Below are 25,423 nucleotides of genomic sequence, written 5' to 3' on the forward strand. Positions count from 1 at the left end.
AAGGACACATTTCCACTGGTCTAATGTCCATTGCTCGTGTTTCTTGGCCCAAGCAAGTCTCTTCTTCTTATTGGTGTCCTTTTGTAGTGGTTTCTTTGCAGCAATTCGACCACGAAGGCCTGATTCACGCAGTCCCCTCTGAACAGTTGATGTTGAGATGTGTCTGTGACTTGAACTCTGTGAAGCATTTATTTGGGCTGCAATTTCTGAGGCTGGTAACTCGATTGAACTTATCCTCTGCAGCAGAGGTAACTCTGGGTCTTCCATTCCTGTGGCGGTCCTCATGAGAGCCAGTTTCATCATAGCGCTTGATGGTTTTTGAGACTGCACTTGAAGAAACTTTCAAAGTTCTTGAAATGTTCCGTATAGACTGACCTTCATGTTTTAAAGTAATGATGGACTGTCGTTTCTCTTGCTTATTTGAGCTGTTCTTGCCATAATATGGACTTGGTCTTTTACCAAATAGGGCTATCTTCTGTATACCCCCCTACCTTGTCACAACACAACTGATTGGCTCAAACACATTAAGATGGAAAAACGTTCCACAAATTAACTTTTAAGAAGGCACACCTGTTAATTGAAATGCATTCCAGGTGACTACCTCATGAAGCTGGTTGAGAGAATGCCAAGAGTGTGCAAAGCTGTCATCAAGGCAAAGGGTGGCTATTTGAAGAATCTCAAATATAAAACAATTTTTTGGTTACTACATGATTCCATATGTGTTATTTCATAGTGTTGATGTCTTCGCTATTATTCTACAATGTAAAAAATAAAGAAAAACCCTTGAATGAGTAGGTGTGTCCAAACTTTTGACTGGTAGTGTATATTAAAGTGGATGAGAATTGTTTTTATATTTTCTAATTGTGTGTATGTACCATAAACCGTTGACACTAAGAGTGTAGGCTATAACCAGATTTTTTTGGATAACCTTTTAAATTGCTTTATTGTAACTCAATATAAATCTATACACTTTCAAGGTATATAAAATACTTTAATATAATTATTTAAAAATATATATATCCTATTTCATAATTAAAGTAGAGGTACAAATGTTTAAATTATTGCCAAGAGCACATCAACTCCTTCACTGTTGACTCTCCTCATTGGTGAAGGAGTTGATGTGTCCTCACATTTGAGACAAATACTGACCCAAATAAACAGTAAAACAACCCAAACTAAATCATTAGTTTCATTGATATGGCCTTGGTTAGCAGATAGCACCAATCATTAGCCTGGGTACCATTCTGTTTGTGCCATCATGCTGCGCCTTGTCACGCCAAACATGACAAGGAGTTGACATGATAGCACAAACAGATCTGGGACCAGGCTAATCAATCATAGCACCAATGGAACAATTCCATAACATGACAAGATAATAAATAGACGGATGCTATATATGACACCTATGCGACAGGGTAGCTGGACAGCTGTAGTTTGGTACAGTCCATTTGTTAGGTGGGTGGCCAGCTCTATAGTGTTGTAGAGTAGGGTAGAGCACAGAATGATACAGTATGCTGAGATATCATGAACCGTAGAGGTGAAAACATAATGGACTTAGTAGGACGTTAACAACTATAGGCAACTGTAACAACTACTTGATAAGCAGGAAGTAAATCCCCAAAACATTCCTTACCCCAGGACACTTCAGTTGGTAGAGCATGGCGTCAGCAACGCCAGGGTTGTGGGTTCGATTCCCAGGGCCACCCATACGTAAAAAGCAACTTACATGACCGTCTGCTAAATGGCATATATTATTCAACTAGTGACTTTCCGGGAGCCAGGCTCTGATGAAGGCGATTCATGCCTAAACGTAAGCCTATTGTTTGTTTGTCCCGTCAATAAATCTACCAGATTTACCCAGAAACAGAATGCTCCTTTTTCTTTATTCTCCCAGATAGTCACTAGTTGATGTGTCCTGGGGTAAGGAATGTTTTTGGGGATTTTCAAGTCCCTCAGTCGAGCACCTGATTCCTTTTTTGTTTTAGCTGGGCTGAAGTGTGTTTGGGTGTACTTTTCCAAGCTGGAAGTAAAGTCTGTGTAAACTATTGATGTCTGCAAACAACACTTTCCTCTCTTGAAAAAAGTGATATATTATAGCCATATTGATATTGTATAATTGTAACATATACACACTCAAAATCCACATATTTCATGTATATGAAAAGAGCCCTCTGAATATAGACCTGGATAAATAAGAGTGTGTGGGGAGAGTACCCTCAGATGGGATAGGTGTGTGTGTGTGTCTGTGTGTGTGTGTTCTGAGAGAATCTTCGGGGAGGGTCCCTTCAGATGGGAGAGGGGGCCCGCAGAGAGCTGGTGAGGGCTAAGTCGCCGAACACGTTGGCGTAGGAGGCTTTGAGGAACTGGACATAGTTCTGCAGACTCCTGTTGGTGCTGTCTGACTGCTCCAGACGATCCTTCACATCCTGCAGACGCGACTGGTAACGCCGCTCCGCCTGAAGGGGAGCACACACACAGTTATGAAATTATCTCTGATTGTGTGTGTGTGTGTGTGTGTGTGTAAGATGAGTATTGTTGTGATTCAATGTCTTTGTCCACAATAGGTTTAGAGACTATTAGAGATTATAATCAGAGTTTGACGCTAGAGATGTGCATTTATGAAACGCTCCCCCTCACCTCCTCTTTGCTACGGCGTAGGGTGGTGAGTTCTGTGGCGGTCCTGCTCAGCTGTGTCTCTAGGTCCACCACCTTGGAATGGGTGGAGCGCTCTTTGGTGGCCGCACGCTCCCGGGTGTTGGACACCTATACACCAGGACAGAGATACTCCATCAGACAGAGCAACATACTTCTCACCTTGTTACAACAAGGATAAAACAACCTCAAGGAAGGAAACTATTGTCACTGAGTATTTTAGCTGATGTTGTGGTGAGATTTTTTTGTCTCAAAATGACTGCTCCCCAGCCTCCCCCTGTCCCCAGGCAGCCAGGAGCCCCAGACAGACCTGTTGTCGGGCGTCATCCAAAGCCTCCTCCAGCTGGCGGGTCAGGTGGGTGCACTCACTGGACTTCTCCTCCAGACAGAGATGGTTGCTGTGGATGGTCTCCTCCCGCTTGGCGATCACCCCCGCCAGGTCCCTGTTCTGACTGGTGGCCTCCTCCAACTTCCTGTAAGGGAGAGATGGTGGGAAGGAAGGAGGGAGGGATGGGGGGGACAGGGGGGTTAAAGAGAGAGATAGAGGGGAGGGCTGTAAGACCCAGGTATGTTCACACATACACCATACAAACAGTATACAGAAACACACACGGGGGGTGGTCACATGTATCCACCAGGGTCACACACTAACAATGTATACACTCACTGTACTGTATGTCACTTTGGATATATTAGTCAGGGGCACAACTTTGGTTTTAGAAGTGGGGGGTACATAATGTTTTCTATATATATATATATACACACAGTGGGGAAAAAAGTATTTAGTCAGCCACCAATTGTGCAAGTTCTCCCACTTAAAAAGATGAGAGAGGCCTGTAATTTCATCATAGGTACACGTCAACTATGACAGACAAAATGAGGGGAAAAAATCCAGAAAATCACATTGTAGGATTTTTAATGAATTTATTTGCAAATTATGGTGGAAAATAAGTATTTGGTCAATAACAAAAGTTTCTCAATACTTTGTTATATACCCTTTGTTGGCAATGACACAGGTCAAACATTTTCTGTAAGTCTTCACAAGGTTTTCACACACTGTTGCTGGTATTTTGGCCCATTCCTCCACGCAGATCTCCTCTAGAGCAGTGATGTTTTGGGGCTGTCGCTGGGCAACACAGACTTTCAACTCCCTCCAAAGATTTTCTATGGGGTTGAGATCTGGAGACTGGCTAGGCCACTCCAGGACCTTGAAATGCTTCTTACGAAGCCACTCCTTCATTGCCTGGGCGGTGTGTTTGGGATCATTGTCATGCTGAAAGACCCAGCCACGTTTCATCTTCAATGGCCTTGCTGATGGAAGGAGGTTTTCACTCAAAATCTCACGATACATGGCCCCATTCATTCTTTCCTTTACACGGATCAGTCGTCCTGGTCCCTTTGCAGAAAAAACAGCCCCAAAGCATGATGTTTCCACCCCCCATGCTTCACAGTAGGTATGGTGTTCTTTGGATGCAACTCAGCATTCTTTGTCCTCCAAACACGACGAGTTGAGTTTTTACCAAAAAGTTATATTTTGGTTTCATCTGACCATATGACATTCTCCCAATCCTCTTCTGGATCATCCAAATGCACTCTAGCAAACTTCAGACGGGCCTGGACATGTACTGGCTTAAGCAGGGGGACACGTCTGGCACTGCAGGATTTGAGTCCCTGGCGGCGTAGTGTGTTACTGATGGTAGGCTTTGTTACTTTGGTCCCAGCTCTCTGCAGGTCATTCACTAGGTCCCCCCGTGTGGTTCTGGGATTTTTGCTCACCGTTCTTGTGATCATTTTGACCCCACGGGGTGAGATCTTGCGTGGAGCCCCAGATCGAGGGAGATTATCAGTGGTCTTGTATGTCTTCCATTTCCTAATAATTACTCCCACAGATGATTTATTCAAACCAAGCTGCTTACCTATTGCAGATTCAGTCTTCCCAGCCTGGTGCAGGTCTACAATTTTGTTTCTGGTGTCCTTTGACAGCTCTTTGGTCTTGGCCATAGTGGAGTTTGGAGTGTGACTGTTGGAGGTTGTGGACAGGTGTCTTTTATACTGATAACAAGTTGAAACAGGTGCCATTAATACAGGTAACGAGTGGAGGACAGAGGAGCCTCTTAAAGAAGAAGTTACAGGTCTGTGAGAGCCAGAAATCTTGCTTGTTACAGGCCTCTCTCATCTTTTTAAGTGGGAGAACTTGCACAATTGGTGGCTGACTAAATACTTCCCCCCACTGTATATATATATATATATATATATATATATATATATATATATATATATTATATATAATTTTAATCCAGTCGGATAAACACTCCAAACAGCCTTCCCGACCGCTTGGAGGCGTCCGCATGGTCCTAAAGCACACCGTTGCCTCGTTATGTATCACATTCTGATGATAAAACTGGGGGGACAAAATGCAATTTCCCCAGTGAAAGTTGCGCCCCTGATATTAGTTATCATATTACAAACACACACAGGAACATGCACATTGTACACACATACAGACTCATACTGTTCAGTGTAATGATATTAATGCGGGTCACTACATGGGTCAGGCTCTGGAATGGCCGTAACTGTCTGACCTCTCCAGACTCTCCACACGGTGTTGCAGCTGTTTGTTCTCCTCCAACAGGACCGAGTTCTTCACTCTCAGCAGCTCCACCTGGCTGCCTTGTTGCTCCACCTAGAGAGCGATACACACATTATACACACACATATATACACACACATATATACACACATTACACACACATATTATATACACACACATTTATACACACACACATTATATACACACATCTATACACACACATTATACACACATATACACACACATTATACACACACATTATACACACACATATATATACACACACACACATATATATACACACATATACAGTGAGGGAGAAAAAAGTATTTGATCCCCTGCTGATTTTGTACGTTTGCCCACTGACAAAGAAATGATCAGTCTAATTTTAATGGTAGGTTTATTTGAACAGTGAGAGACAGAATAAAAACAACAAAATCCAGAAAAACGCATGTCAAAAATGTTATAAATTTATTTGCATTTTAATGAGGGAAATAAGTATTTGACCCCCTCTCAATCAGAAAGATTTCTGACTCCCAGGTGTGTTTTATACAGGTAACGAGCTGAGATTAGGAGCACACTCTTAAAGGGAGTGCTTCTAATCTCAGCTTGTTACCTGTATAAAAGACACCTGTCCACAGAAGCAATCAATCAATCAGATTCCAAACTCTCCACCATGGCCAAGACCAAAGAGCTCTCCAAGGATGTCAGGGACAAGATTGTAGACCTACACAAGGCTGGAATGGGCTACAAGACCATCGCCAAGCAGCTTGGTGAGAAGGTGTTGCCTTAATGTGCTTCTTCTTGAGCCACTCCTTTGTTGCCTTGGCCGTGTGTTTTGGGTCATTGTCATGCTGGAATACCCATCCACGACCCATTTTCAATGCCCTGGCTGAGGGAAGAAGGTTCTCACCCAAAATTTGACGGTACATGGCCCAGTCCATCGTCCCTTTGATGCGGTGAAGTTGTCCTGTCCCCTTAGCAGAAAAACACCCCCAAAGCATAATGTTTCCACCATGTTTGACGGTGGGGATGGTGTTCTTGGGGTCATAGGCAGCATTCCTCCTCCTCCAAACACGGCGAGTTGAGTTGATGCCAAAGAGCTCGATTTTGGTCTCATCTGACCACATCACCCAGTTCTCCTCTGAATCATTCAGATGTTCATTGGCAAACTTCAGACGGCCCTGTATATGTGCTTTCTGGAGCAGGCGGACCTTGCGGGCGCTGCAGGACTTCAGTTCTTCACCGCGTAGTGTGTTACCAATTGTTTTCTTGGTGACCATGGTCCCAGCTGCCGTGAGATCATTGGACAAGATCCTCCCGTGTAGTTCTGGGCTGATTCCTCACCATTCTCATGATCATTGCAACTCCACGAGGTGAGATCTTGCATGGAGCCCCAGGCCGAGGGAGATTGACAGTTATTTTGTGTTTCTTCTATTTGCGAATAATTGCACCAACTGTTGTCACCTTCTCACCAAGCTGCTTGGCGATGGTCTTGTAGCCCATTCCAGCCTTGTGTAGGTCTACAATCTTGTCCCTGACATCCTCGGAGAGCTCTTTTGTCTTGGCCACGGTGGAGAGTTTGGAATCTGATTGATTGATTGCTTCTGTGGACAGGTGTCTTTTATACAGGTAAAAAACTGAGATTAGGAGCACTCCCTTTAAGAGTGTGCTCCTAATCTCAGCTCGTTACCTGTATAAAATATACCTGGGAGCCAGAAATCTTTCTGATTGAGAGGGGGTCAAATACTTATTTCCCTCATTAAAATGGAAATCAATTTATACAATTTTTGACATGTGTTTTTCTGGATTTTTTTGTTGTTATTCTGTCTCTCACTGTTCAAATAAACCTACCATTAAAATTATAGACTGATCATTTCTTTGTCAGTGGGCAAACGTACAAAATCAGCAGGGGATCAAATACTTTTTTCCCCTCACTGTATATACACACACACACACCTATATACACACACACACATACAGACACATATATACACACACATACAGTTGAAGTCGGAAGTTTACATACACTTAGGTTGGAGTCATTAAAACTCATTTTTCAACCACTCCACAAATTTCTTGTTAACAAACTATAGTTTTGGCAAGTTGGTTAGGACATTTACTTTGTGCATGACACAAGTAATTTTTCCAACAATTGTTTAAAGACAGATTATTTCACTTATAATTCACTGTATCACAATTGCAGTGGATCAGAAGTTTACATACACTCAGTTGACTGTGCCTTTAAACAGTTTGGAAAATTCCAGAATATGATGTCATAGCTTTAGAAGCTTCTGATAGGCTGATTGACATCATTTGAGTCAATTGGAGGTGTACCTGTGGATGTATTTCAAGGCCTACCTTGAACTCAGTGCCTCTTTGCTTGACATCATGGGAAAATCAAAATAAATCAGCCAAGACCTCAGAAAAAAAATGGTAGACCTGTCTGGTTCATCCTTGGGAGCAATTTCCAAACGCCTGAAGGTACCACGTTCATCTGTACAAACAATAGTATGCAAGCATAAACCCCATGGGACCACGCAGCCGTCATACCGCTCAGGAAGGAGACGTGTTCTGTCTCCTAGAGATGAACATACTTTGGTGCGAAAAGTGCAAATCAATCCCAGAACAACAGCAAAGGACCTTGTGAAGATGCTGGAGGAAACAGGTACAAAAGTATCTATATCCACAGTAAAACGAGTCCTATATCGACATAACCTGAAAGGCCACTCAGCAAGGAAGAAGCCACTGCTCCAAAACCGCCATAAACAAGCCAGACTGCGGTTTGCAACTGCACATGAGGACAAAGATCGTACTTTTTTGAGAAATGTCCTCTGGTCTGATGAAACAAAAATAGAACTGTTTGGCCATAATGACCATCGTTATGTTTGGAGAAAGGGGATGGCTTGCAAGCCGAAGAACAACATCCCAACCGTGAAGCACGGGGGTGGCAGCATCATGCTGTGGGGGTGCTTTGCTGCAGGAGGGACTGGTGCACTTCACAAAATAGATGGCATCATGAGGAAGGAAAATTATGTGGATATATTGAAGCAACATCTCAAGACATCAGTCAGGAAGTTAAAGCTTGGTCGCAAATGGGTCTTCCAAATGGACAATGACCCCAAGCATACTTCCAAAGTTGTGGCAAAATGGCTTGAGGACAACAAAGTCAAGGTATTGGAGTGGCCTTCACAAAACCCTGACCTCAATCCTATAGAAAATGTGTGGGCAGAACTGAAAAAGTGTGTGCGAGCAAGTAGGCCTACAAACCTGACTCAGTTACACCAGCTCTGTCTGTCACACCCTGGCTCTGGGACTCATTATGTTGAGCCAGGGTGTGTTCATTCTATGTGTGTATTTCTATGTTGGTAATTATGTTGTGTTTAATTCTATGTTTGCCTGAGTGACTCCCAATCAGAGGCAACGAGTGTCAGCTGTTGGCTGGTTGTCTCTGATTGGGAGCCATATTTAAACTGTATGTTTTTCCCTTTGGGTTTGTGGGTTTTTGTTCCGTGTTCGGTCATTGATACCGTGGACGTCACGAGTCGTTTCTTGTTTTGTGTGTAAACTTTAACTAATTAAAGTATGTTTGTTCATCACGCTGCGCCTTGGTCTGTTCCATATGACGATCGTGACACTGTCAGGAGGAATGGGCCAAAATTCACCCAACTTATTGTGGGAAGCTTGTGGAAGGCTACCCGAAATGTTTGATCCAAGTTAAACAATTTAAAGGCAATGCTACCAAATACTAATTGAGTGTATGTAAACTTCTGACGCACTGGGAATGTGATGAAATAAATAAAAGCTGAAATAAATAATTCTCTCTACTATTATTCAGACATTTCACATTCTTAAAATAAAGTTGTGATCCTCCTAACTGACGTAAGACAGGGAATTTTTACTAGGATTAAATGTCAGGAATTGTGAAAAACTGAGTTTAAATGTATTTGGCTAAGGTGTATGTAAACCTCCGACTTCAACTGTATATATATACACATACATATACACACACACACCCACATACACACACACACACACACACACACACACACATATATGCACACACATTATTACACACACACACACACACACACACACCACCATTAATAAACCATTAATAACACCAATAAATCCACAGTCTGGAAGCATACCATTAAGTTTTGTGTGCAGCACACACACCATGCTCAGGTCAGCCCCCCCACACACAGACACACCTTCATGTGCAGGTCGGCCAGGGCGGTGCTCAGCTCGGTGCTGTGTCTCTCCTGGGCATGTTCCCTGTCCTGAGCTTCCTCCAGTAGGACCTCGGAGCGCCGCAGTGCCTCAGGAAGAGTCTCCAGCTCTGTCAGCCGGCCAAACAGCTCCATGCGCACCACCTCCACCTCCCTCTCCACCTGGTCCCGGACCTCCCGCGCCTCACGCTCCGTTTGTCCCAGCCTGGCACAGTACTCGTCCGCCTCCGCCCGAGTCTTCATCACCTGAGTGGTGGGCAATGGGTAGCATTACACAGACGCACTTATACACATAGAGCACAAATAGTCATTTATTGACAATTCTCTTTCATTTAGTCTATTATTGCATGTTTGCATTCTTTTGAACGGTAGTGTATATTGAAACCCAGAGGATACATGGTGGGAATTGGTGAAGGCAATGATGAACTGTCCTGAGACCCCAACTTCCATCATTGCCATCTGATTTGCACTCCCTCCCAGGCTGCTTCATGGGAAACATCTGGGAAAGTCTGGAAACTACTTGGATCCACTGAACAGTCAAGTTGAAAATAGTTCCCAGAATTCCCAGAATGTGTAGCGTCACCTGTTCTGCCACCTGGGAGAGACTTTTCTCTCATTTTTACCGGTACTCGTATTTAGTCCATTGCAATGTATTTATTGTCATTCCCCATTGTTTGTGGCGGCAGGTAGCTTAGTGGTAGAGCGTTGTGCCAGTAACCGAAAGGTCGCTGGTTCTAATCCCCGAGCCGACTAGGTGAAACATCTGTTGATGTGCCCTTGAGCAAGGCACTTAACCCTAATTGCTCCTGTAAGTCGCTCTGGATAAGAGCGTCTGCTAAATGACTAAAATGTAAATGTAAATGTAAATGCATTCAGAGTCTGTGTGTGGGTACTACATGGTGTATACTTGTGTGTGTGTGCGCGTGTTTGTGTGTGTGTACATACAGTACCTGGGTCTTATAGTTGTCTACCAGGCTCTCGTATTGCTTCACAGAGGCTTTGACTTGTTGTACCTCTGACTGGGACAGAGCCAGCTTCTCCTCCACAGCAGATAACCTGGCCTGAATGAGGGAAACACAGACATAGGCCTGTCAACCTGCAGTAGAGAACAGTGTGCATGTGTGTACTAGAATAATCTGACCGCAAATCAGTGTTATGATGCAATAAAGCAATCTATTATCTGGTCAGCTAAATCTATGGATAATGAATTACTACTGTAGCTTTGTAACGTACTGAAACCAGAACCAACACGTACTATTTGTTAGGTACCGGGTAGAAATGGGATTCTCGTAAAAGAAGAAAGTACCACGTAGTGCCACATAATGGATTGGTACAGACACAGATTAAAGGGGAAGGGAAACATAAGGCTTTTGAATGCCAGCTAACTATAACCTTGCTTAGCTTTACTTCCTAAAGTGTTTCCATTCCCCTTTAAATCCCAATGAAAAATATCCATTCAAAAGTGATTTCTAGTCCAACTTCCAGACTAAAATGAATCTGTCTCCGGGAAACTGGCCCAATAATTTCAAGTGTTAATCCATTGTCGTCATTGACCTTGAGGCCCTGGTTCTGTAGCTTGGCGTGGGTACCCTCTGTGGTGAGACTGTGCAGGCGGTCCAGGAGCCCCTCTCTCTCAGCCCGGCCCTTGTCCTCTCTCCCATGGAGCTGCTGTGTCAGGTCTGACATTCGGCTGCACACACACATGGTGGGGCAGGATGATCAAAGTTGGATTATGAAGGCTTTCTGTTAGACCATGGGGTTTTGTACTGTGTATTTAAAGAGAGTATTATTGACATAGCTCATTCTAATATTTATACTACCGTACATTACATTGTAGTTACACAGTGTATAAACACCGAATATTTATTTATATACTGGATTCTTGACATAGCTCAATCTAATAGATCTACTGCTGTCCATATCATTCTTAGTATACACTACATTACCAAAAGTATGTGGACACCTGCTTTTGGAACATCTCATTCCAAAATCATGGGCATTAAAATGGAGTTGGTCCCCCCTTTGCTGCTATAACAGCCTCCACTCTTCTGGGAAGGCTTTCCACTAGATGTTGGAACATTGCTGCGGGGACTTGATTCCATTCAGCCACAAGAGCATTAGTGAGGTCGGGCACTGATGTTGGGCGATTAGGCCTGGCTCACAGTCAGTGTTCCAATTCATCCCAAAGGTGTTCAATGGGGTTGAGGTCAGGGCTCTGTGCAGGCCAGTCAAGTTATTCCACACCGACCTCAACAAACCATTTCTGTATGGACCTCGCTTTGTGCACGGGGGCATTGTCATGCTGAAACACAAAAGGGCCTTCCCCAAACTGTTGCTACAAAGTTGGAAGCACAGAATCATCTAGAATGGCATGGTATGCTGTAGATTTAAGATTTCCCTTCACTGGAACTAAGGGGCCTAGCCCGAACCATGAAAAACAGCCCCAGACCATTATTCCACCTCCACCAAACTTTACAGTTGGCACTATGCATTGGGGCAGGTAGCGTCCTCCTGGCATCCGCCAAACCAGTGATTCATCACTCCAGAGAATACGTTTCCACTGCTCCAGAGTCCAATGGCGGCGAGCTTTACACCCCTCCAGCTGACGCTTGGCATTGCGCATGGTGATCTTAGGCTTGTGTGCGGCTGCTCGGCCATGGAAACCCATTTCATGAAGCTCCAGACTAACAGTTTGTGTGCTGACGTTGCTTCCAGAGGCAGTTTGGAACTTGGTAGTGAGTGTTACAACCGAGGACAGACGATTCTTAGGCGCTAAGCGTTTCAGCACTCGGTGGTCCCGTTCTGTGAGCTTGTGTGGCCTACCACTTCGTGGCTGAGCCGTTGTTGCTCCTAGATGTTTCCACTTCACAATAACAGCACTTACAGTTGACCGGGGCAGCTCTAGCAGGGCAGACATTTGACGAACTGAGTTGTTGGAAAGGTGCCACCTTGAAAGTCACTGAGCTCTTCAGTACAGGGCATTCTACTACCAATGTTTGTCTATGGAGATTGCATGGCTGTGTGCTTGATTTTATACACCTGTCAGCAACGGGTGTGGCTGAAATGGACAAATCTACCAATTTGAAGGGGTGTCCACATACTTTTGTATATATTGTGTATCTTGTGTAAATTCATCTGGTGTATATACAGTCGTGATCAAAAGTTTTGAGAACGACACAAATACTAATTTTCACAAAGTCTGCTGCCTCAGTTTTGATGATGGCAATTTACATATACCCCAGAATGTCATGAAGAGTGATCAGATGAATTGCAATTAATTGCAAAGTCCCTCCTGAACTGAATCCCCCAAAAACATTTCCACTGCATTTCAGCCCTGCCACAAAAGGACCAGCTGCCATCATGTCAGTGATTCTCTCGTTAACACAGGTGAGAGTGTTGACGAGGACAAGGCTGGAGATCACTCTGTCATGCTGATTGAGTTAGAATAACAGACTGGAAGCTTTAAAAGGAGGGTGGTGCTTGAAATCATTGTTCTTCCTCTGTTAACCATGGTTACCTGCAAGGAAATATGTGCCGTCATCATTGCTTTGCACAAAAGGGCTTCACAGGCAAGGATATTGCTGCTAGTAAGATTGCACCTAAATCAACCATTTATCGGATCATCAAGAACTTCAAGGAGAGAGGTTCAATTGTTGTGAAGAAGGCTTCAGGGCGCCCAAGAAAGTCCAGCAAGCGCCAGGACCGTCTCCTAAAGTTGATTCAGCTGCGGGATCGGGGCACCACCAGTGCAGAGCTTGCTCAGGAATGGCAGCAGGCAGGTGTGAGTGCATCTGCATGCACAGTGAGGCGAAGACTTTTGGAGGATCGCCTGGTGTCAAGAAGGGCAGCAAAGAAGCCACTTCTCTCCAGGAAAAACATCAGGGACAGACTGATATTCTGCAAAAGGTACAGGGATTGGACTGCTGAGGACTGGGGTAAAGTCATTTTCTCTGATGAATCCCCTTTTCGATTGTTTGGGGCATCCAGAAAACACCTTGTCCGGAGAAGACAAGGTGAGCGCTACCATAATTCCTGTGTCATGCCAACAGTAAAGCATCCTGAGACCATTCATGTGTGGGGTTGCTTCTCAGCCAAGGGAGTGGGCTCACTCACAATTTTGCCTAAGAACACAGCCATGATCAAAGAATGGTACCAACACATCCTCTGAGAGCAACTTCTCCCAACCATCCAAGAACAGTTTGGTGACGACCAATGCCTTTTCCAGCATGATGGAGCACCTTGCCATAAGGCAAAAGTGATAACTAAGTGGCTCGCGAAACAAAACATTGACATTTTGGGTCCATGGCCAGGAAACTCCCCAGACCTTAATCCCATTGAGAACTTGTGGTCGATCCTCAAGAGGCTGGTGGACAAAGAAAAACCCACAAATTCTGACAAACTCCAAGCATTGATTATGCAAGAATGGGCTACCATCAGTCAGGATGTGGCCCAGAAGTTAATTGACAGCATGCCAGGGCGGATTGCAGAGGTCTTGAAAAAGAAGGGTCAACACTGCAAATATTGACTCTTTGCATAAACTTAATATAATTGTCAATAAAACACTGAAAGTTATGGAATGCTTGTAATTATACTTCAGTATACCATAGTAACATCTGACAAAAATATCTCATAACACTGAAGCAGCGAACTTTGTGAAGACCAATACTTGTGTCATTCTCAAAACCTTTGACCACGACTGTACACTACCTGTCAAAAGTTTGGACACACCTACTCATTCAAGGGTTTTTCTTTATTTTTACAATTTTCTACATTGTAGAATAATAGTGAAGACATCAATACTATGAAATAACACATATGGAATCATGTAGTAACCCCAAAAATTGTTGAACAAATCAAAATATATTTTATATTTGAGATTCTTTAGAAAATTGTAAAAATAAAGAAAAACCCTTGAATGAGTAGGTGTTCTAAAACATTTGACTGGTACTGTATGTATAGCTTGCATTTGGATTACTGTTACAGTGCTATTTGGGTTGTTAATTAATTTGTTCAGAAATTTTTGATAAATGTTTTGGTTGATTATTTGTGTACTTCTTTGACATTTTACTGCATTGTTAGGAGCTAGTAACATAGGCATTTCACTGCATTCAGTATAAGATCTGCTAAACTGTGTACGCAACAAATAAACTTTGATTTGACTATATTTTACATTTGACATATTCATGATTGTGCTTGATTCTGTGCTCCCTCTTATTCTGAGAGAAAGTGGTCAATCAACTGATGCATCTCTCTCTTTCGCTCACCTGTTGAGGACTGAGACCTCCATCTCTAGCTGAGTCTTGTCCTTCATTTCCTGGGCGTGGCAACCACGCCAGTTCTCTGCTGCTGATAGGGCCTCTGCCATCTGGTTCTCCTGTGAAATCAACAACATCATCCAATATATTTTAACATTATTCAAGCCTGGCCCCAGAGAGCTACACGGTACATCTGGCTGTTGTTCTAGCCCATTACTAACAAAGGTGGACTAATCATCAAGCTATTCTTCTGTGGGATATCTTGTTCCTAAGCACTGATTCAAGGTCAGTTTTTGTACCTCTTTACCACCTCTAAATGATAAAGATTAGACACAAACTGAGCTAGGCCACCTTCTCCTCCCCTTCACCTACCACGTCCAGTAGCTGGGTGGCGAGCTGCCCGGCGGCGTCTTCGCTGCGTTCAGCCTGGTGTTTCTGGGCCCGCGTGGCCCTCTTCAGGTCCTCTTTGTCGGCCTCCGCCTGAAGTTTCAGACCCCGCAGCTGCTCCAGCAGGTGACCCATCTCCCCCTGCTGCTGACTGGCAGCCCGCTCCAGGTTCTTGACAAAACCCAAAAGCAGAGGATGAAAAAAACATACAGGAAGAAATGTTGTGTCTGCAGAAGAAAACAGCAAAAATACCTTATTTCTCACAATATTTGTAGTGGGAATGATCTTTTAACTTTTCTTTTACAACAAGGCATAGGCAAAATATGTAAATATAGCAAAATGAAGCTGCTCCAGAGCAAGTTGAATTACGTACTAAACAGAATCCAAACAACAAACATGTCACTCTACTCTACCTTGATTTGCACAACAAGGCGGTTGTTGTCAGCCTCTTTGCTGCGTAACTGGCTCTGCAAGTGGGCCCGAGTAGACTCCAGCACTTTAGACAGTTCGCCTGTGGTCTTAGCATTCTCCTGGAACATCAACAGACAGCAAATACATTATCATAATCATTCAAATAACGATATATTTGATGAACACGCTGTGAGTGTGTGAGACACATTACTGCCTCTGTACTTGACCTTCTCTGTGTCCAGAAGTGCAGTCAGTTGCGTCACCTCTCTCTCTTTCTGTTGCAGTTTCACCAAAAGATTCTGTGTGATGACATGCCATGTTTATGATATGCTTATAGTGTAATGTATGCTTTATGAATGACACAGACATTAACTTCAGTATAACCTTCTTCTATTCATCAGCTGCCTAAAGAGCAAAAAACATTTTGAAGAGGACATTTTGGTGATTCGTAATTCAAGGAATATTTTGCTGACGGACAGTGGCTTATTCAAAGAAACACACCGAGTTTTCTGCCTGTGTGTCCGTCAGCCTCTTCAGAAGTACATCTTTCTGTTCTGACATCCTCATAGATTCCACCTGTTAAAAACACAGCCACCACAACAGGTAAAAGTGCAGTTATAAGAGTGCCTTATTTCGGGCCACATGATACGATTGTGAGTTGTAATTGGCTTGCTGCCTCTTCATGCTTCTGAAAGTCATTGGTTCCTCATCTTGTCAGCATTTTCACCATCCTGGAAGTTGTTGAAACTTACGGGTTCAAGTAGGGTTATGGTTCAGGGTAAGTAAAGTATATTTGCTAATCATGTTGTTATGGCTAAAAGTATGTTGCTCTCCTCTGCTGTAGGCTAATCTGCCCTCTACTGGCCTGAAGGGTGTACCAGTACCTCACGTCCGTGCTGTTCCCTCAGTAGGTGGCTCAAGGTGCGGTTGGTGGCCTCAAACGTCTCCAGTTTCTGGAGCAGCATCTCCTTCTGACGCGCCAGGAGAGAAGACTCAGTCCCAGACATCCTCTTTTCCAACCAAATGAAAGAATTTCATATATCAACACCTACAGTATATCCTGAGGTTGCACCTACAGTGAGGGAAAAAAGTATTTGATCCCCTGCTGATTTTGTACGTTTGCCCACTGACAAAGACATGATCAGTCTAATTTTAATGGTAGGTTTATTTGAACAGTGAGAGACAGAATAACAACAACAAAATCCAGAAAAACACATGTCAAAAATGTTATAAATTGATTTGCATTTTAATGAGGGAAATAAGTATTTGATCCCTCTGCAAAACATGATTTAGTACTTGGTGGCAAAACCCTTGTTGGCAATCACAGAGGTCAGACGTTTCTTGTAGTTGGCCACCAGGTTTGCACACATCTCAGGAGGGATTTTGTCCCACTCCTCTTTGCAGATGTTCTCCAAGACATTAAGGTTTCGAGGCTGACGTTTGGCAACTCGAACCTTCAGCTCCCTCCACAGATTTTCTATGGGATTAAGATCTGGAGACTGGCTAGGCCACTCCAGGACCTTAATGCGCTTCTTCTTGAGCCACTCCTTTGTTGCCTTGGCCGTGTGTTTTGGGTCATTGTCATGCTGGAATACCCATCCACGACCCATTTTCAATGCCCTGGCGGAGGGAAGGAGGTTCTCACCCAAGATTTGACAGTACATGGCCCCGTTCATCGTCCCTTTGATGCGGTGAAGTTGTCCTGTCCCCTTAGCAGAAAAACACCCCCAAAGCATAATGTTTCCACCTCCATGTTTGACGGTGGGGATGGTGTTCTTGGGGTCATAGGCAGCATTCCTCCTCCTCCAAACACGGCGAGTTGAGTTGATGGCAAAGAGCTCGATTTTGGTCTCATCTGACCACAACACTTTCACCCAGTTCTCCTCTGAATCATTCAGATGTTCATTGGCAAATTTCAGACGGGCCTGTATATGTGCTTTCTTGAGCAGGGGGACCTTGCGGGCGCTGCAGGATTTCAGTCCTTCACGGCGTAGTGTGTTACCAATTGTTTTCTTGGTGACTATGGTCCCAGCTGCCTTGAGATCATTGGACAAGATCCTCCCGTGTAGTTCTGGGCTGATTCCTCACCGTTCTCATTATCATTGCAACTCCACGAGGTGAGATCTTGCATGGAGCCCCAGGCCGAGGGAGATTGACTGTTATTTTGTGATTCTTCTATTTGCGAATAATCGCACCAACTGTTGTCACCTTCTCACCAAGCTGCTTGGCGATGGTCTTGTAGCCCATTCCAGCCTTGTGTAGGTCTACAATCTTGTCCCTGACATCCTTGGAGAGCTCTTTGGTCTTGGCCATGGTGGAGAGTTTGGAATCTGATTGATTGATTGCTTCTGTGGACAGGTGTCTTTTATACAGGTAACAAACTGAGATTAGGAGCACTCCCTTTAAGAGTGTGCTCCTAATCTCAGCTCGTTACCTGTATAAAATACACCTGGGAGCCAGAAATCTTTCTGATTGAGAGGGAGTCAAATACTTATTTCCCTCATTAAAATGCAAATCAATTTATAACATTTTTGACATGCGTTTTTCTGGATGTTTTTGTTGTTATTCTGTCTCTCACAGTTCAAATAAACCTACCATTAAAATTATAGACTGATCATGTCTTTGTCAGTGGGCAAACGTACAAAATCAGCAGGGGATCAAATACTTTTGTCCCTCACTGTACCATATGCATTTTGAAAGCCTATATTGGTTTCTTAGCATGGTTGGGGTCAATTCCATTTCAATTCAGTCAACTGAGGAAGTTAACTGATATCCCCTCTGAAAATAATAAATAGTCTGTGAATTGGCATGTCAATCCACCCCCTGAATTGAAATTGTGCTGACCCACCTAACCCTGTTTCTGCTGACACTCACGCTGGCACTGACGCTCCTCATCTTGGTGACAGTCTCTCTGAGGGCTGACACCTGTATTGCAGCCTCTGTCCCGTCTATCTCAGCCTCCATCAACTTCCTGAGCAGTGTGTCCTTCTCCATCTGCATCGACTCCATAGGCTTCTCTAGTCTGGACAGGTGTGTAGGCAGACGTCGTATGAGAGGCAGAGCAATGGCAAATTGTGAATATGGGACACAGAAAGGAAAAAAATGTGTATTATAAACTGGGTGGTTTGAGCCCTGAATGCTGATTGGCTGACAGACGTGGTATATCAGACCATATACCACATTTATTTTTACTGCTCTAATTACGTTGGTAACCAGTTTATAATAGCAATAAGGCACCTCAGGGGTTTGTGGTATATGGCCAATATACCACGGCTAAGGGTTCTATCCAGGCACTCTGCGTTGCTTCGCCATATGCCACAACCCTCGGGCCTTATTGCTTAATTATACACTGAGTGTACAAAACATTAAGAACACCTTCCTATTATTGAGTTGCACCCCCCCTTTTGCCCTCAGAACAGCCTCAATTCGTTAGGGCATGGACTCTACAAGCTGTCGATGCTGGCCCATGTTGACTCCAATGCTTCCCACAGTTGTGTCAAGTTTGCTGGATGTCCTTTGGGTGGTGGACCATTCTTGATACACACAGGAAACTGTTCTGCATGAAAAACCCAGCAGCATTGCAGTTCTTGACACAAACCAGTGTGCCTGGCACCTACTACCATACCCTGTTCAAAGTCACTTAAATATTTTGTCTTGCCCATTCACCCTCTGAATGGCACACACACAATCCATGTCTCAATTGTCTCAAGGCTTTAAAATCCTTCTTCAACCTGTTCCTCCCCCTCATCTACACTGATTGAAGTGGATTTAACAAGTGACATCAATAAGGGATCATAGCTTTTACCTGGATTCACCTGGTCAGTCTATGTCATTGAAAGTTCTTAATGTTTTGTACACTCAGTTTTTATTTATTTTATTTTACCAGGTAAATTGACTGAGAACACATTCTCATTTACAGCAACGACCTGGGGAATAGTTACAGGGGAGAGGAGGGGGGATGAATGAGCCAATTGGAAGCTGGGGATGATTAGGTGGCCATGATCATATGATGGCCAGATTGGGAATTTAGTCAGGACACCGGGGCTCATTGCATGACATTATAACAGGCCAGTGATATTTTGCATGGCTCGCAAGTCATTGGTGGCTCTCGATAACTTAACTTTCGGCTCCTGACAATTATCCGATTTTATACACTACCAGTCAAAAGTTTGGACAAACCTACTCATTCAAGGGTTTTTCTTTATTTTTACTATTTTCTACATTGTACAATAATAGTGAAGACATCAAAACTATTAAATAACACATATGGAGTCATGTAGTAACCAAAAAATGTTAAACAAATCAAAATATATTTTATATTTGAGATTCTTCAAATAGCCACCCTTTGCCTTGATGACAGCTTTGCACACTCTTGGCATTCTCTCAACCAGCTTCATGAGGTAGTCACCTGGAAAGCATTTCAATTAACAGGTGTGCCTTCTTAAAAGTTAATTTGTGGAATTTCTTTCCATCTTAATGCGTTTGAGCCAATCAGTTGTGTTGTGACAAGGCGGGGGGTATACAAAAGACCAAGTCCATATTATGGCAAGAACAGCTCAAATAAGCACAGAGAAACGACAGTCTTCAAGTGCAGTCTGACCCACCACACCTCCAGGCTGTGTAAGGGCTATTTTACCAAGAAGGAGAGTGATGGAGTGCTGCATCAGATGACCTGGCCTCCACAATTCCCCGACCTCAACCCAATTGAGATGGTTTGGGATGAGTTGGACTGCCGAATGAAGGCAAAGCAGCCAACAAGTGCTCAGCATATGTGGGAACTCCTTCAAGACTGTTGGAAAAGCATTCCAGGTGAAGCTGGTTGAGAGAACGCCAAGCGTGTGCAAAGCTGTCATCAAGGCAAACGGTGGCTATTTGAAGAATCTCAAATCTATGTTTTCCCGTGTGATTATCTCTTACCCTAATGCCCTTGCTGGCTGTGGGAAACAATGACTGTCAAGTCAGGAAGATGGGTCAAATAATCAAGCAGAATTCAATTTAGCCTAATTAAATGCACCACTCATTTCGTATCGCTATGAACAAGATTAATACCCACAAGACATATTCCCAAGCAGAGTGAAGAAAGGGATGGAGAAGGAAATCCGCTAAAAATGCACAAGATCGCTAAACCTGTTCTGTTGTTTCCGGTCAGTCTGATAGATACCGGAAAACCTATACAAATGTGGGTGTCGTTGTTGTAAAAAGGGGTGGGTCTCAATAAGTAATTAAATGCTATTTATTTAATCATCCACTTAAAATGTTCTTACTCACTTTACATAAAGCTATTCCAATACCATGTAGCAGGGACATTTTGAAACTCCAGCAAATCAGCACCAAGTGATTTTAATTGTGGAAATCTGTTCCAAAGTATTCCCATGCATAATAAGAGAGAATTATGTGATTGTATACAAATGTACAATAGCATTCCAGGTGAAGCTGGTTTAGAGAATGCCAAGCGTGTTTAAAGCTGTCATCAAGGCAAAGGATGGCTGTTTGAAGAATCTCAAATATATTTTGATTTGTTTAACACTTTTTTTGATTACTACATGATTCCATATGTGTTATTTCATAGTTTTGATGTCTTCACTATTATTCTACAATGTAGAAAATAATAAAAAATTAAGAAAAACCCTTGAATGAGTAGGTCTGTCCAAACTTTTGACTGGTACTGTATATAAATAACTACTAAATATACCTTCTTTTATTTTAAAGACAATTGATGGGTTAAAGGCATCTGAGAATCAAGGCTCATCATCACAGTCAACTCTGGACTACACATACCTGCTGGCAACAGGGTATTGAATCCCACCTAGGCCCTTCCTGTCTGTCTGCCACTCACTATCTGTTTCCCTCTCTACTTTCTGACTAACACTGTCCATAAAATACTGTATATAATTTTAATACATGGGAAAAAAATAAGTTAAAGCTGGAACGTTAGGAAAACAAAGTAAATTAATTTAAATTTTAATAAACTATGGCTTCAAGTGTGTCTGTCTGGTCCATACCTGCTGGTGCAGTCGGTCTCCTCCAGCATCTTCTCCATGGAGTGGCGCAGGCGGGAGTTCTCCCTCTCCGTGACCTCCAGCTCATTGGCCACCTCGGCCAGCTCCTCCTCCTGCTCCTCGATGACCCGCTGGGAGGTGCTCAGCTTCTCCGATTGCCGCTCCAGCAGCTGCTCCTTCCTCCGCAGCTCCACCTAAACACACACACACACACTTATAAGATTAAATAAATGTTGTATCAAGAGGTAGGGAACTTGTGCATCCGGGCCTAAGGATAATTTTATGGGATGGACAGACCACACTTTTGAACGAGCTGACCTCAGTCATCAGGCTGTCAATCTTCCTCTCGTACTGGTTGATTCGTCCATGCAGAACTTCCTCCTCCTCTGACGAGAGGTCAGCAAATCGCAGCGGAGAGTGGGAGGTCTCGGGCTGAGGTAATGGTGTGATCTCCAGACGATGAGTCGGCCCCTGAGACATGAATAGATTCAGTGACCACAGACTCGTGCAACATCGCTTCTTTTGATCCATTGTAACACATTATTGAAAGGGTTGATAGGAGAGTCTTGAAATGAGTGCTTTCATGAGACATTGCTTTAATAGGTACATGGATACATTGCATTAGTGGAAATTAACCTCTTAAGGATCTGACCCTTTTTTTTCAATTTTGGCCTAAAATGACATACCCAAATCTAACTGCCTGTAGCTCAGGACCTGAAGCAAAGATATGCATATTCTTGATACCATTTGAAATGAAACACTTTGAAGTTTGTGGAAATGTGAAATTAATGTAGGAGAATATAACACATTAGATCTGGTAAAAGATAATACAAACATAAAAACATGTGTTTTCTATTTTTTGTTCCATCATCTTTGAAATGCAAGTACTCCCGAGTGGCTCTCTCGTAGCCGGCCGCGACCGGGAGACCCATGGGGCGGCGCACAATTGGCCCAGCGTCATCCAGGGTAGTGGAGGGAATGGCCGGCAGGGATGTACCTCAGTTGGTAGAGTGTGATGTTTGCAACACCAGGGTTGTGGGTTCGATTCCCACGGGGGGCCAGTATGAAAAATAAAAATATATATGTATGCACTCACTAACTGTAAGTCGCTCTGGATAAGAGCGTCTGCTAAAATGACCAAAAAAAAGAAAAAGTAAAGGCCTCAATATAATATTGCAGTTTAGGCGCAATTTAGAAAATGTCCACTAGATGGCAGCAGTGTGCGCGCAACGTTTCAGATTGATCTAGTGAAGCATTGCAATACTGGACTATTTTGTATCAAGTCTTCCCAAATCTGCCGAATTGGTCAATTGATACATTTTCAAGTACATAACTATAGAGAACATACAATGTAAGTTTACACACTCCCAGGAATGTCATACATGATGGATCATTAACTTATACACTAACTTTCACACATCTAGATGGTAGTTTATACACTAACTTTCACACATCTAGATGGCCGGGCGGTGTGTGTGTTGAGCCAGAGACAGCAAGGGTTCAAACTGTAGAACCCAGTTCCTACATTTGAATATAAAAATTGATTTTATCAAACAAAACTATGCTATATTTTATCTCTGGGACCCTTAGGATGACAAATCAGAGCTGAACGTAAGTACATTATTTACCTTCAGAGGTGAATGTATCAAACCAGTTGCTGTGATAAGTTTTTTGTTGTTGTGCACTCTCCTCAAACAATAGCATGGTCTTTTTTCACTGTAATAGCTACTGTAAATTGGACAGTGCGGTTAGATTAACAAGAATTTAATCTTTCTGCCCATATAAGACATGTCTATGTCCTGGAAAGTTTGCTGTTACTTACAACAGTCATGCTAATCACATTAGCACATGTTAGCTCAACCGTCCTGTATACGTGACACCGATCCCATAGAGGTTAAGATAAATAGACAGACAAGATAAAAGGAGTGAAGAGCATTTCAGACCTCCCATTTGTAGTAGGCATCCCGTATGGAGGCCTTCCCAGGCGGTATCCACGGCACTCGTGTTTTGACCTTTGCAGTAGGTCGCAGTTTCCCTCCATCGCTCTTAGTCCTACCCTAAAAAACAGACAGCATGAAACTCAAGGGAGACACTATGCCTTTACATGTAGTGCATGGTATACAGTATCAAATAGCATAAGAGAAAGGAGTATACATTCAGAGACCCTTGGAAACAGTGTAGAACATATTCTCCATTCTTTTCGTATCAGTTCAGCACCTCAGGCCCTGAATCAGAACTGTATTGATAGGAAACTAGGACAACTAATTAACGGTTTCAAATGTGTTCGCCTGAAAAGGTTTTTCCAACCTGTGGTGTCCTGGCAGGGCTCCTACTCTTCTTCACATGCACATGCACAGGCGTGGTCTCATTCACGTGCACATGTAGGGGCGGTGAGATTGATCGGGTACTCATTGCTTTTTTCTGTAAAAAATCAGTGTATCAACTAAGCAAAGGCCACAAAATAACTCCCTCTTCAGCTCAACCTTTCTATTGTGGCCCAGCATTACCACACCTTCAAACAAACTCAGCCAAAGGGAGACTTTTTCAAAGGGAGGCAGAATCATAAGCACTGTCAGGAACAGAGTACTTGGTGCAAAGCAGGACTTGATAAGGGACAGTTTCCCTGGTTCCATCATCAAACACAAACCTCAATGAAATGGGGCAAGTGTAAACAAACAAGGTGTGATTCTTGTTTAGTTGGAGATTGTATCTGGCAATCAAAAGATAAGTAGTTAGTTAGAAAGCCACTATACTAGCAATCTAGATAGATAAGTAGCTTAAAAAATACAGTCGATACCACAATACATTTAAATTGAATGCACCAATTTGTAAGTCGCTCTGGAAAAGAGCGTCTGCTAAATGACTTAAATGTAAATGGCCTGGTAACGTTAGCTAGCTAGCTATTTGGCTTAACCGAGTTTCTGCTAAGACAGAGACTGCGATGTGTACAAATTGATTAGCTAAAAATAAGTTGAAGTATCTACTGTAGCATTAACATCAGAAGTCACTCACCATGTGAAAACCCAAATATTCCTCGAAATTGTTGATTATATATATTGTGAAATATATTTTACTTAGCTTGCTAGCATTTCATTCCACAGGCAAAGCGTCCTCCAAAACACCATTCTTCCGGTAGACTAGCATTCTGATAGGTGATTGGCTGATTCAAAACTTTGCTGGTCTGTGATTGGAGCAAAGAGCTGACCTTTACGTTTTATGGTCCACGTTGTTGATAGCAACGGGTTCCCTAGAAACCGTCCAAGCCGACACAAGTTTGCTTTGGTTGGGGGTCGCTCGCTCCTCTCCTGGGGTCATGGTTAGAAGGGCTTACGCAGCAGGTTAGGATAATTAGGTTAAGGTGAGGAAAAGTGTTAGGGTTAGGTAAAATGCCAAAAAAATACCTTTTGACGTTCATTTGACAAAAGCTGGATGGATCCCTTCTAGCCATGACTATCCTGGCTGCACTCATGATTGTGATGGCAGTAGTTAGGTGGCCCAGTTAAATATGAAAATAGCCTAGATCAGTGGTTCCCAACCAGAGGTACTTGACCTATCCACAGGGGGTACTTGAGAAGACTCATGAGAAGACCATAGGCTTACTGAAAAAATGCACATGAGGGGGTACTTCAGGGGCACTCCGGGCAGAGCGAAATTCAGTTGGTGGTACAGTAAGAAAAAAAGGTTGGGAACCACAGACCTTGATAAGACAGTTGTTGTGAATTAAGTCACGTTTAGGTACAGCCACGAGAATAGAATATAATAGAATTATAGAATGCAGTGTAACTGACTGAACTGATAGAATAACTGATAGAAAATAAAATAATACAATACAATAACTGTATTTTTCCCAGAGGGACGTCAGCTGTGGCAAGTGGCTTTCACAGTAGATTATAAACA

The 25,423-nt window shown here is 43.2% G+C and overlaps 1 protein-coding gene across 4 annotated transcripts; it reads right to left on the bottom strand.

The window, feature by feature from the left end:
- Positions 1-948: 948 nt before the first annotated feature.
- On the bottom strand, positions 949-24,640 carry LOC121582067 (outer dense fiber protein 2). 4 transcript variants are annotated; one of them, XM_041897594.2, is made up of 19 exons: positions 24,539-24,640; positions 23,834-23,947; positions 23,470-23,583; positions 21,845-21,997; positions 21,530-21,720; positions 18,402-18,549; positions 16,412-16,498; positions 16,029-16,103; positions 15,755-15,826; positions 15,530-15,646; positions 15,102-15,287; positions 14,739-14,848; positions 11,029-11,164; positions 10,425-10,535; positions 9,457-9,720; positions 5,235-5,335; positions 2,963-3,125; positions 2,638-2,763; positions 949-2,456 (listed from the first exon to the last, which is right to left on the bottom strand). In XM_041897594.2, the coding sequence occupies exons 1-19, from the start codon at positions 24,539-24,541 to the stop codon at positions 2,286-2,288; spliced, it is 2,442 nt and encodes an 813-aa protein (XP_041753528.1). In that variant the 5' UTR covers positions 24,542-24,640; the 3' UTR covers positions 949-2,285. The 4 variants fall into 4 exon arrangements, with proteins under 4 accessions (XP_041753528.1, XP_041753526.1, XP_041753527.1 ...); XM_041897592.1 differs by having other exon boundaries at positions 16,412-16,537; XM_041897593.1 differs by having other exon boundaries at positions 16,412-16,537; positions 23,834-24,640.
- Positions 24,641-25,423: the final 783 nt, after the last annotated feature.

Source organism: Coregonus clupeaformis, chromosome 15 (genome assembly GCF_020615455.1).
Source record: "Coregonus clupeaformis isolate EN_2021a chromosome 15, ASM2061545v1, whole genome shotgun sequence".
In the NCBI taxonomy this organism is placed as follows: domain Eukaryota; kingdom Metazoa; phylum Chordata; class Actinopteri; order Salmoniformes; family Salmonidae; genus Coregonus; species Coregonus clupeaformis.

Bases quoted from the DNA above. Each gene is read 5' to 3' on its own strand.
- LOC121582067 (XM_041897592.1), bottom strand. The intron at 21,998-23,469 runs GTCTGAAATGCT...TTCATGTCTCAG, and splicing joins ATGCCTACTACAAATGGGAG to GGGCCGACTCATCGTCTGGA. The intron at 14,849-15,101 runs GTAGGTGAAGGG...TTGATTTCACAG, and splicing joins CCACCCAGCTACTGGACGTG to GAGAACCAGATGGCAGAGGC.